This window comes from Penicillium verhagenii (genome assembly GCF_028828195.1).
Source record: "Penicillium verhagenii strain IBT 33310 chromosome Unknown utg000008l_segment0_segment0, whole genome shotgun sequence".
Taxonomy (NCBI): domain Eukaryota; kingdom Fungi; phylum Ascomycota; class Eurotiomycetes; order Eurotiales; family Aspergillaceae; genus Penicillium; species Penicillium verhagenii.
This window is the reverse complement of record NW_026643172.1, coordinates 1,907,489-1,920,832: the sequence shown is the minus strand read 5'-3', so window position 1 is coordinate 1,920,832 and position 13,344 is coordinate 1,907,489. Positions and strand designations below refer to the sequence as shown.

Below are 13,344 nucleotides of genomic sequence, written 5' to 3'. Positions count from 1 at the left end.
TTTTTGCACTCGCACCTATGCATTGAAATAATAATGTCCAGTCCGGCTAAAAAACGCAAACGCAATGGTACTGAATCGTCACCTCAAAAAGCGCGTGGTATTGAGTCATTCTTCAAAGGGCAGGCTAAACAGCCTCCGAAGCCATTGGATCCCGACGTCACAGAGCAAACTCTCTCAGACGAAGCATTAGCACGCAAGCTCCAGGCAGAATGGGACCAAGAAGAAAGTAACGGCCAATCATCTACTTCAAATGATCTTCGACCTTCGACACCAGATACAGAGTCATGTGCAGCTCCACCTTTCGCATTAATACCTAGTACAGATACAACAACGATAACACCAGCTCCAACGACGTCCAAAAAGAACACGCTATCATTGCAATCATCCTCGGGCACGGAGGATACAGTGTCGCTTATTGTCCCATTTGATCAGAGCCCGCAAACATTCGATGCGAGCAAATATGCCTCCGAGTTGCGACCGCACTGGGACTCTCAGGGCGGCGATGCCACCTACGCGTTGCTAACAAGGGCGTTTGTCCTGGCAAATTCCACCACAAGTCGAATTAAAATTGTCGACACTTTGGTCAACTTCCTTCGAGTCCTCATCGAAGGTGACCCCGATAGTCTTCTTCCAGCCGTCTGGCTAGCAACCAACTCTATCTCGCCACCGTACGATGAGATGGAGTTAGGCTTGGGCGGCTCATCCATCTCCAAGGCTCTGAAGAAAATTTACGGGCTGGATAATCAAGGTCTAAAGACACTCTATGATCGACATGGAGATGCAGGAGACGTTGCGTTCGAAGCCAAGAAACGCCAATCTTTTACATTGGTCAAGCCGAAACCTCTTCGAATCAAAAGTGTATACCAATCGCTCATCAAAATCGCCACGAGTAAAGGGCCTGGAAGTCAAGAGACTAAACAACGAATTGTTGAGAAGCTCTTGCAGGATACGCGGGGCGCGGAAGAGAGTCGCTATATTGTCCGCACTTTGGTCCAGAACCTCAGAATCGGCGCTGTGAAGACTACCATGCTCATCGCTCTTGCACGCGCATTTCTGTATTCGAAACCTGCTGGGGCAGATTTTGAGATTCGCCCACAGCATGACCTTACTCGTTTGAAGAAAGACGAACTCTCGGAATTATACACTAATGCAGAAGAGATCGTGAAGGCGTCCTACGCGAGACACCCAGATTACAATGATCTAGTTCCATGTCTGTGCGAGATCGGTGTGACCGACGAACTGCTTATACGGTGTGGCCTGGTATTGCACATTCCACTCCGACCGATGCTCGGAAGCATCACGCGCGATCTCTCAGATATGTTGACAAAGCTACAAGGACGAGACTTCAGCTGTGAATACAAGTACGATGGACAGCGAGCTCAAGTTCATTGTGACGAGAACGGCAAAGTATCTATCTTTTCTCGACACCTCGAGCTCATGACAGAGAAATACCCCGACCTAGTATCTCTCGTCCCCCAAATCCGAGGCGAAGGCGTCTCAAGCTTCATCCTAGAGGGCGAGGTAGTCGCCGTGGACCGCGATACCGGTGACTTACAGCCATTCCAAACACTCACCAACCGAGCAAAGAAGAATGTCGAAATCGGAGCCATCACCGTCAACGTTTGTCTATTCTCATTCGACCTCATGTACCTCAACGGCGAACCACTCCTCGACCGCCCGTTCCGTGAACGCCGCGAACTACTCCGGAGCCTTTTCGTCGAAATCCCCCGTCGCTTCACCTGGGTCAAAAGCCTCGATGCCACCTCCGCAGATTCAGAGAGTGTACTTGAATTTTTCAAAACCGCCACGGACGTCAAATGCGAGGGAATAATGGTTAAAGTCCTCGACAATGCCATAAATCCGAATACCAAGCCACCCACCGTCCTCAACCCCGAATCAGAGCCCCTTTCAGTAGAACCGACACCCAGCAAGACCAACACCAGTACCAAAACAAATACAAATACAAATACTCGAGAAAAACCCAACCCCCGCCGCAAAGCCCTCCTATCAACCTACGAGCCCGACAAACGGCTCGAATCCTGGCTCAAAGTCAAAAAAGACTACAGCACCTCCTCAGAAACACTGGACCTAATCCCAATCGCGGGCTGGCACGGTCAAGGCCGCAAAGCAAAATGGTGGTCCCCAATTCTCCTCGCGGTCCGGAATCCGGAATCCGGGGCCCTGGAAGCCGTCACGAAATGCATGTCGGGATTCACGGACAAGTTCTACCAGGCCAATAAGGAGAAGTATAGCGCCGGCAGTCCGAATGTTATCTCGCGGCCTGCGTATGTGGAGTATTTTGGTACGCCGGATGTATGGTTTGAGCCGCAGGAGGTGTGGGAGATGGCGTTTGCGGATATAACGCTTAGCCCTACGTATACGGCTGCTATTGGGCTGGTTAGTGATGAGCGTGGGCTGAGTTTGAGATTTCCGAGGTTTCTGAAGGTGAGGGAGGATAAGGGGATTGATGAGGCGACTAGTTCGGATTATTTGGCTCTCTTGTGGAGGAAACAGGGGGAGAAGGCTAAGGTTGAGGGGAAAGAGGGGCCGGAAGAGGCATTGGGGTGGGCGGAGGATTGAATTTAGTTTATACATGAGTCTGTTTTTTTTTTTTTTTGGTTGGAAATTTAGATCGACTAGAAGATACTATTTGGAGAGGAAGATTTAATATTGAATGTAAGGCTTGCCTTTCGGCACAAAGATATAGTTCATAAACAGGCTATTCGCTATGTTCATGCGGTCGAGGAGACCTCCTGCGCCTCCTGTCCAGAGGACACAGGAACTTGAAAGTATTAGGTACACTAATCATCAAGACAATGAAGTCGGGGTACAAAGAATCATAAGAGGAAGGGGCATGTTGAGTGCAAATAGAACATGCAACGGGGAAAATTGCCATGACAACGGGAAAAAGTAAGGTATGAAAGGGGTCAACGTCAGTCATGTGGAACAGAAAATGCAGAACAAGGGCCATGCAGTAAAAGGAAACGCCATGGATGCAGTGGGGGTGAGCTTGGTTGTTAAAGTCGAAGGCATATTCTTGTAAATCTGACAAGGCCTCGTCACGCTTCAAGGGGGGGGTGGGTGATTAAAGACAAAAATAAGTAAATGCAGTACATAGCAAAATCGTCAAGACGTCACAAGGGGTAACTGAAAAGTGAAAAAAAAAGAAATAGACAGAGAAGAGAACGAATGATCGAGGTTGGCAAACAGCGATAGAGAAATCAAGGTGTTTAGGGATGCAACTCGCCTCCAAGTTGAAGAGCTAATCCACCGTCTTTGCTGTGCATTCGAGGAGAGCCGGTTGGAGGAACGAGAGCATCAAAGTTCAACCGTTTGCGAGCATCCTTGGTAGCAAGAGGAGTGCGAGCTGGGTTGCCAGGGGTTCGGCTACCCCACACTGGCTGTGCAGGACTGGGTGTCACATTCACGAAATCGGCAAAGTTGAATTGTTGACCCGGGGTTCCCAGGGCAGCGTACTGGCTCGGGGGAGTCGATGGCGGGAAAGGCTGAGCCTGCGAACCAACTGCCACACGAGCCGGAGTGGGTGAATTCGCAAGATAGAGCAAGAGACCAGCGCCATCATCCCCACCTTCTCCAGCTCGGCCGGTTCGTGGCAGACGTGCGTGCTTCGGGGGCGGCGTACGAGGAGGCGAGGAACCCACCATGGAGCTCACATGTTGGAAACTATGGATGGGTAGGTCGGGGTCGTTCTCTTCATCAGATGGAACATGATATCTTGGCGAGGACATTTCCGGAATTGGTGCTTCGGACATGAAGGGTGCCCGAGTTCGTCGTGCAGTGTGACGGATACCCAAGCCAGGAGATGACTCGGGTAATCGGTGAGAACTCTTCCATGATGTGCGGGGCACCTTTGCGGGACGTTCTGAGTTGGAGTCTGAGCGAACACGCTTACGGCTTGCCGTCAGCATGGGCTGCATGGCGAGGGAATCGAAGGTGACGGCATGCTTGTTTCGGGCGGAACGAGGGAGTTCCTTGGAGTATGTGGCGGCTCTCAAGGGAGGGGAGGTAAAGGGAGTTTCGCAGCGACTGCGTGAGAAATCGGAGGAGGAGTCGGAGGGCTTTTCAAGATCGAGGCGGCCCAACTTGGAGTCCGGAAGGGTTGAATTCGGTCCATGAAGTTTGCCCTGTTGATACCTCAGTTTGGCCAAGCCTAATCGGTCTTGTAAACTGAGAGAGACCTATGATCCTCGCAAAATAGGTTTGTTAGCTTGAATCATTTCACCAGATCTACCTATCCACCTCTCTGTCTTTTTTTTTCCCACTTGATGGTGGGCAGTTCTATTGTGTTCCTGCATCAGGCACAAGACCCAACCACCGGGCCCACTTGGCTTTGGAGGACTCTTTTCTTTCACTCCTTCATTCTTTTTCTTCTCTGGGGGATGTTATCTTACCTGTGAAATGTCAATTTTACGAATGGTTTTCTCAGCCGAAGCAGGCTGTTGTAGGGTCATCTTGGGCAATGGATATGAAGAAAAGAGAAGCCGACGAACGAGACCCAGTTTGCGGGTTGGCAAGGCAAGGGCGGAAAAGGGAGCCAATTGGGCGATCGTGAATGGAGCCGAAGACACACTAGCCTCGAACAGAAGTTGAAGAAGAAAATGAGTAGATGCCTGAGGAATTGAATATTGAATATGAAATTGAATGTAAAGTATTGAGGGACAAGAAGAATAAAATTCCAAGCAAATTACTCTGTATAAAAAAAAATCCAGGAATCAAGAGCGAAGAGTTACTTGTTTGCCCAAGACGCGTTCCGCGTCAATTTACGCGAAAAGTCGTGTTCGGTCCATTCCACGGTTGATGTATCCTTTGTACGTGGTTTGTACCTACAGGGTACATTCTACTTTATACGCTGCTTATCTTGATGAGTACATTGAATTAAGGGAAATAACGAACAGAAAGCAGATATGGAAAGAAAAAAAGAAAGAAAAAATCAATCTATCGAGTAAGCTAAAGAGGCTAAGAGGCTGAGTTGGTGCTCCACCTTGAAAACTTCCGCAAATTGACTTGGATTCCCCAGTGGGACTCAGCAAAATCATCTGGCATGCCATCCAAGATTCCAGATCCACTTGTTCATAAGCACTACTCCGTACACTTTGATTGGAAAGTCTTGGAACATGTCATCGATGAAAAAAAAGGTGATGTCTCTGGAATCCGTTGCCATGCGCTCGATGCGGTATGCTAAGATTGCCCCGGAATCGAGGAAACATTGGGGCCTTAACCCCCTTTCTGTTGTAGACCCTCGAAAAAATAGACGTAAAGATAAAAATAAAAATAAAGAAAATTAAGAAAATTAGCTTACATTCGAAGGTTACATAGAACATTTATATGACCAGATTAATTCATATAGAACATCATTGGGAAGCTTGGAATCGGCATTTCCGGGAGAACCAAAACTCGGCAATTTGTCCCTATTGCGCCAGCACCTCGTGCATTGATAACGTGGCGTACATCTGAGAAACAGGGAAAATAATAAAAAAAAAAAAAAAAAGGAAAGGAGGGCGGGAAAAAAACGCCCAGATCTTACCTATTTTTGTTTCAGAACTTGACTTGCAGATCAGCTCAAGTGCAAGTTATGTAGCATACTAGTAGCTTATCTTAGGGTGAAAAAAGGGACTGCCATCTGGGATATGGTTAGAGTATTGATCAAGATTGAAACAGTGGTAGTATGTGCTGGTAGAGAGAGAGCTGGATCCACCGAGAGATTGCCAATATTATGTACATCTCTATCTCGAACACGTCCTCAGCCTTGTTATCTTGCAAATTCTCAAAGGTCATGAACTTGGTATGTGAAGCCTTAGCTTGACGCTAGATCGAAACTAAGAGCGTTAGGGCGATCATTAAAGATCCACCGGTGAAACATTGCGACTCTTGACAGAGTGCTGAGGCCTTGGGAGGTGAGAGGGGTACGTAATATTCCCAAAGGACCCTTTAGAACCTTGGATGCCAAAATCTGGTTAGGAATACATTTTTACTAAGTATAGACCTCTAAGCTTGGGAGGCGTTTGCTTTTTTCTTTTTTTCCCTTTGCTCAACTCCGGTTTCCTCTAGCTTGAGGGGAGAAGTTCCTGAGTTCCTGACTTCCTGACTTCCTGAGTGCCTTCCTATTTTTCTTCTTGATCTTCAACTTTGATGACAGATTGTCTTTCGTTTTTCTTTTCTTCCCCCTTAATTCATTCTTTATATTTCATAAAACTCTTGGCCCGAATTGACCCTTTTATTTCCCTCTTTTGCGGGGCGAAACTTCCACGGCCTCGTCACCCGCCGCAAACGGTCGCGCTCTCCTGTTCCTGACCCTGACGCGGCAACTACCCCCTCTTCTTTTTCGCTTCCTCCTGAAGAAAACTCCTTGATCTTGATCTTGATCTGTTGAACAACTTTCAATCTTGTTCACCATGGCTTTCTTCAAGCAGTTGCGTCGTCGCTCAAAGGCCAATTTTCAACCAGAGTCAAAAACCGCAGCCGCAAAGGTGGAAATGGTCGGCAAATCTTCATCCACGATCGACACATCCTCCCACAGCTCCATAACTCCGCCATCGTCGATCAAGCCGACCCTCTCCTCCCCCAATCTACCTTCCCTGACAGAACTTAATACCAATGCCTTACAGCTACCCCCGCCCCCGCGCCCAGGCCAGTTGGGGTCTCGGTCTCAACGAAACAGCATGGTGGTAAGCTCCAAAATCCATTAAACCGACTCGGCTTTAAAAAGAAAATGATGTTTCAAGATGCTAATTGCATGTCTGCATAACCAGGGGAGCTCATCATCATCTATCAATGGAGTATATAGAAGTGTTTCTAGCTCGCCATATGCGCCAAGGATTGTTTCAATCACCGATAACTCCTGGGTACGTGTCCTGCAGCTTACCTTGCCCCAAGCAAGAAAGAAGAAGAGAAGAAAAAAAAAAAAAAAAAAAAAAAGCCCTCAAAGCTAACTAGTCCCTGCGCAGGTTCACCAGAAAGTCCTCCTCGTTTATGGTCAAATTGGCGACCCGAGGAATCACCCGCTGGACGGGAACATCACGGTCTTCCATCATCAAGACAACTTTCCATCGACTGGCTGGCCAGTCACAGAATCTCATTTTAAAGCTCTAGTTCACCTGGTGCCCGGTCCTAATCGCCTCCGTTTCGACTTTATTTCCCCTAAACTCTCCTCCGGCAGCGCCCACCCCGCAATTCACTCCGCATGGATCTGCATCAACTACCTTCCTCTCTCCAACACCCCGCCATTGCAGCTTGTCGTCTTGCTTGGGAAGGATTCAGAGGGCACCTACGATGCTGTGCCAGAGCGCGCGGAGCGAGAGGGCAATGATCTGGGTATGGCAATTCGGAAGTATCGAACTGCGGCATACCTTTGGCAGGCCTTTACTGGAGAGCAGATGTTTCGCAACAACCTTGGACGCCGCTGTTTCCGTTTTGAGGAGGAATGGCAATCTGGTAGTTTGAGCCGTCGCGACTCGGCGGTTGGTCAGATGCGCAACGAAGCCAAAATCCACATCGTTCGTACCGATAAGACAGTCGCAGAGCTTCGGGATTTGAATATCGCCCAGCAAAACAAAAATGCCCAGAAGAAAGATGAGCTTTTCACAATCGCCAAGGAGGCCGTGCGAAAGCATTTCAATACCCAACCCGGTCAGAAGCAATATGTCTCGGTATTGCTGCTCGACTCTCACTGGGACACCGAGCAACAGATCATTACCGGCCACGCAGCATTGGGTTCTGGTGGTGACGATATCAAAATGGCTATCTTTGGATCCCACAGTCTACAAACTTATCCATCGTGTCTAGAAGAAGTTGTGGATGCCTTTTCCGACTGCACCCGGACAGATACGAATTATGTCGCCAATGATAATGGTGAAGCGGGATCAAATTGGGAATCTGCCAACATCGGCATTGGCGCTCATCTGCATGAGGTGGGCCATCTCTTTGGATGCCCCCATCAGGAGTCTGGCGTCATGCTCCGCGATTACGTGCAGCTCAATCGCTCCTTTTTGACCAAGGAGCCATTTTGCACTCGCACCAAGGCTCAGGGCTTGAAGGTGTGTCTACCTAACGACGAGTGTAGCTGGCATCGATTGGACGCTCTGCGTTTCAGATTCCACCCATGTTTCCGACTGCCCAGCGACGCTACACCAAGCTCAGATGATAGTGTCCAAGTCTGGCCTGTGGAAAACGGCAAGATTCTGTTTACTGCTTCTTCCGGCATTGCATTCATGGAGCTGTACAAAGAGGGTGATGAGTTTTGCCATACTTCTATCGAATATCTGAACAGCGAGTCCAGCCCTAACGGCCTTCCGAAGCAAATTTCCATCACCGAAAATGAACTTCGCCTGAAGCTCTTTGGCAACGAAAAGGAGAAGAAAAGGAAGATCAAGCTTGTTGTGTACTCCGGCGCCCTAGGCAGTTATACCGTTGAAGATGTCGCTGCATTGAAATCGAAGGGCTCTCTGGTTAAGCTTCCCAAGAGTCAGACTGGCTACAAGAGTGGAATCCTCGGTTTCTCCTCGATGGATGGCAGCGAGCCTCAGCAACTGCTCCTTGAGTGTGCTTTCATTGCCACCAAACTTTTGACTTCCATCAAGGTTTACCATGGCAGCGCTCTAGATGGCATCGAGTTTTGTTATGAAGACATGACCAGCCAGCTATTTGGCAAACGTGGCGGCAAAGTCGGCGGTGATGAATTCGTTCTTGGTAAGATTTATACCAGCAATTCCAAATGGAACCATTTTTTAACTGTGACTCTATAGACACTCGACGTGGAGAGATTCTTCTTGGATTCTATGTCCGAGCCGGTCAGTGGATTGATGGAATTGAGATTCTCACCAGCCTCGGGAGGAAATCCAGCTTCTATGGCAATCCCAATGGAGGGTCAGGGTAGGTTTCACATAACTTCAGATCTCTCCAGTGCATCACGAATCATGACTAACCGACTTTGGTATTACTAGACACACCTTGATCCCACCTCTGGGCTACAAAATTGCCGGTATCTCGGGATCCTTCGGGTCATGGGTTGATGGTTTTTCTCTTATCGTTCAACATTGAAAGCGATTCTTGCATACTTTCGCGTGAACTCTCACACGCGACCATTCATTTCACCTTTTTCTTTTTCTTTTTTTTTTTTATTCCTGCATCATGGGGTTCAAGGATTGACCTTCTACAAAGCAAAACTGGCCAAGGACCGGCCAGTACATATACACGAGGTTCTGTCGGGCTAGTGTGCCTTTTGTCTATATCTCTCATTTCGTCCCTCCGAGCGGCGTTGTCGAGCTTTCGTGCGGCTGCATTTATGTACTCATCGTACCATGTTTCCTTTCTTCTGTTTTTTTTTTTTACCTTCTTTGGCGCTGCTTTTTGTTCCCATTCTGAGCAGGTCAATACGCGTTGTGGGTGGATTAGCGCCTACAGTGAGGCTGCACCAGGACATTTTTGTACAAGGACCATTCATATTGGGCATGACTATAGATGGATAATAACACACAGCACGGTCGCCAGCGGTCAGTGCTTCCACTTCCACAAGGCTTCCTAATTGTTGAAACTCCCAGTGCCGGTGTGCCGATCAAAACATCCGAGACAATGTGTCCCGACTCAAATTGATGTACAATAGTAAAATTGCGAATCAACATAGCCACCACACTGAGCGGGTTTATTATCCACCATTGGCTCCTTCATTGCCCCATTATGTATGCCCTCCATAGTTTAGTGGAGACCTCCAAAAATGCATGTCAAAGATGATTTGTCGGTGAGGATAAAGGAAAGTTATACGAGCCAATGGATTAATAGATTAATGTGGGGGCTTATAAGATCGACAACGGAGCTCGATAAACTAAGTAATCAAAATGTCCTCAGAGGAGGCACAAACTCAGCAAATCTATGCTGATCATTCTAGTTCTGCGGTATGGATGATTCATCATACATATATGACATGATTAATGAATTCCTACATACAATATTACATGCGATCTACACCTGGAGAAGACGTGTAGTAAATATGTAGTTCTGTAGGCAGTACTCCGTAGAGCATATCCCGATGCCTCTAGGGCTGATATGTTGGGAATATCATCTCTGGGCCGATCCACCACAACCCATAGTGTACACATTAGTCATAAGTAAAGCTCCACCAAATGGATCCCTAAACCATCCTTTGTAAATTATCATTCGTACTTCGGATATGCAGGATCGCATCTGACTGAAATTCGCCACACTTCCTTCCTCCGAATTCCTACCGCCCCTCATTTTGACCTCCCATTATTGGTCCAATGCTTAGACCCCGTTCCGCCCGTCCCGTCTGCCCTATAACACTTGGAAGTACACAAAAATACTCCGTAAGGGACGCTCAAAAAGCATTGGTACTTTACTTACTTCTTGGGTGCATTCCTCTACCCCCGCTTCAATGAAACACGGGACACCGTGCTTCAGATCATCCCTGTGGATTTTACTGTAGCTGCGTTGCGTCAGCTGGCACAGGAGGAGGGGTGATGTGGCGCGGTTTCAATCAGACGCCAAGCTGTGGCAACCCCACTACATGGCGTGACTGGCTATACCTTCCCCCTCTTCCCCCGGTCGTGGTCACACAGGCTCCCCGAGCTCTCCGTACTCTGTCCGTGACTCATTGCTTGTTATTGGGTGGTGGCTTTGTATCTGCGTTGCGCTGTCATTGACTACATGTGTGGAAAAAGCAACCGCCCGAGTGGTTTTCCGTTTTCTCTCACATATGTACCGGTACATATGTCAGTACTAACCATGGAAGCCCTTAGTATGTATGTAGTGTGTTGTTTTTAGCGCCACCCTTAACTGTTGAAGATATATACTCCTACCATGTACCTCAACCTTCATACATAAGAGTAGAACTTACACCATGATAATGGCTTAAACTTTCCTCCGTGGCGGATACGTCAATGATCGACGGTATTCTTTTTTTATCACAATTAGCTGGCAGCATATAATCTGTGGACGGATGATTAGAATAAGTTTTTCATTTGACTGCACATCGTTGTTCATTGAAATGCGAGGATAGCCGTGCGTCCAACAACCTCTAGTGCTAATGTGATCCACCATGGCGCCATTCAATTCACCTGATTGGTCACCCTCCACCACCCTGAATTGTTACTCGACTCCTCCTCGTGGCTGAAGATCGCCGCCGTGAGGATCGCGAAAACGAGCCCCGACCTCAACTGATTCAATCTGATCGCCGAATCAAAGACCACGATCGACAAGGGATAACGGTGTACAAAGCTACTTAGCCACATACCGATATACCCACACACACCTCAGTCCCATTTTTGACAAACCGAGGCTTGACTATTGCAAACCTATACATACATAATCTACCAGGCACCCCCCGATATAGCGATTTACCGAGATCCATTTTTTACCTATACTTTCTTTTCTTTTTTCCTCCCTCCATCCCCGTAGACGGCACAGAACCTTTCTCCTGGCTGTACCACCGACATTCCACCACTTGCCAATTGCAATTTGCGCTGGTGGCGCCTGCTCCCTTGTCGATCTAAACGCCCAACAAGCCTTCCATGACGGTGTGGCTTTCGTCCTCGTCTTTCCTCTCTCTCTCTCCCTCGTTCTCCCCGGAGCCGCGGGGAGATTATACCAGCAAACAAAGAACAGTGTTACTTGGCGGGGGGAAAAAACATAATTAGGGTAACAACTTTTGTTCCGCGTGTGCTGTCACCAGCTAGGGATAGGCTATGTGGAGATGTACTATGTGGGTACGGGAAGCCGAGAGAGAGAGGGAGAGAGAGACATGGAAAGGGAGCACTAAGGGCATTAGTGTGTACGAATGCACATGTAGAACGTAGAACGGCGTCAGGCACACGTACACTCGCTTCTCGGTGTCACCACAAGGAGCAAGCCTGCATATCTGTCTTCCTCAAAGAAGGTTGGGCTCACGTAACGGATGAAGAATCTGCTCGAGAAGGGGTAGTGATTTGCACAAAAGCACTATAGGTGACTTTTTCTTTTGCAGCGCCAAACCCCGAAAGGCGCCTCTGGAAAACGCCGCCAACATACATAGTGGAGGTTGGATTGATGCCAGGGGCAATGAGCGCATGGGTACATACTTACTGTACATAGTACGAGGCTTCCAGGGCTTCCGGGCTGTAATTTTGGCGTTTTCAATCTTCTTCTGGAATAATACCCGAGTACATATAATGGCTGTAAATTACGGTAATATTGGCCAATATAGGAAGTGAAGATGCGCCCTAAGGCTTTTTTTTGTGGGCCTGAGCCTACTCCGTACAGTTAATGGGCTGCATTACTCCCGGAGTATAAATCCACAGATGTCGACTAAAGTCTGTGCTGACAGTGGAGCTTCAAAATATTGTAATACCGAGCATCACTACCGAATTCAGTAAAACTCCTTTTCCCAACGCGGGTCTCTTTTTCCAATCCCTTCTGCTTTAGATTCGGCTTCGCATCCGACGAATCAGAGGGCCGGAAGACCATGTGACCTGTGTCGTTTAACGTTGCTCTGAACTTCCAACGGCTACGAAGTAAAGAATGTTCGACAAAAGTATCGAAATTATTCCATGTCGTCATAATTTCTACGGGGGCTTGCATTCGTAGACGTGTGGAAATTCTAAAGTGGTAGCGCGTAGGGACTAACCGCCTCGGTTTCCCCGGAATTGAGAATGTTCCGTGCATCGAATTCGATGTAAATTTTTGGTATTGGTATTGTTGATAACACGTGTGGTGTTTTCTGACTGTGGATCTGATTGGCGGGTTGACAGCCCAGCAATCAATATCTCGGGTTAAGGCAGGGGGGCGTACTGTTATGGATGCGTATATGCGGTATGCAACGCAAAGTGTGTAATTTTCGATTTTAATTTACTTTCTACAGTTCATTTCTACTGCGTACGTCAACATGGAATGAACCAATATCCACACAGAAGCAGGTACCTTGTAGGTTTTCATCATCAATTGCCTGTTCCTACTCCCGACAGTGAAGAAAACGTCAACATGCATTGATCCAAAAATATCGGCATCAGCTACAGGGTTGTCAGACCCTGGGCCAGTTCGTGCCCTTGCGAACAGCCACAGTGGAGATATCTCTCCCCGATAAATCACACCATATACAATCGGTCCGGAATACCTTTCTTGGAACCTTTTATTTTCTAGGGATGGCGATATATGGAGATAAGGATTAGTGACAGCTGACGCCTCATTCCTATCTTAACCGTGGGTATATACATGAGTACATACATGTACAAAACTCCCGATCAATCGTGATGGGTCGATGATCGAGTGATCGAGTGATCGATTGTCGATTCATCGTAATGACTCGTAAGTGTTCATTAGTGAAGTGAACGGAGTAAGTCC

The 13,344-nt window shown here is 47.8% G+C and overlaps 3 protein-coding genes across 3 annotated transcripts; 2 read left to right on the top strand and 1 right to left on the bottom strand.

The window, feature by feature from the left end:
- Positions 1 to 33: 33 nt before the first annotated feature.
- N7466_008702 (putative DNA ligase I) lies at positions 34 to 2,580 on the top strand (the record flags this gene model as incomplete). Its single annotated transcript, XM_057168091.1, has 1 exon — positions 34 to 2,580. The coding sequence occupies one exon, from the start codon at positions 34 to 36 to the stop codon at positions 2,578 to 2,580; it is 2,547 nt and encodes an 848-aa protein (XP_057018722.1).
- Positions 2,581 to 3,230: 650 nt separating this feature from the next.
- On the bottom strand, positions 3,231 to 4,472 carry N7466_008701 (uncharacterized protein; the record flags this gene model as incomplete). Its single annotated transcript, XM_057168090.1, has 2 exons — positions 3,231 to 4,199; positions 4,413 to 4,472. The coding sequence occupies 2 exons, from the start codon at positions 4,470 to 4,472 to the stop codon at positions 3,231 to 3,233; spliced, it is 1,029 nt and encodes a 342-aa protein (XP_057018721.1).
- A 1,941-nt stretch (positions 4,473 to 6,413) lies between these two features.
- On the top strand, positions 6,414 to 9,057 carry N7466_008700 (zinc metalloproteinase family protein; the record flags this gene model as incomplete). The annotated part of the gene is made up of 5 exons (XM_057168089.1): positions 6,414 to 6,686; positions 6,771 to 6,863; positions 6,966 to 8,706; positions 8,763 to 8,889; positions 8,961 to 9,057. The coding sequence occupies 5 exons, from the start codon at positions 6,414 to 6,416 to the stop codon at positions 9,055 to 9,057; spliced, it is 2,331 nt and encodes a 776-aa protein (XP_057018720.1).
- Between the last annotated feature and the right edge of the window lie 4,287 nt (positions 9,058 to 13,344).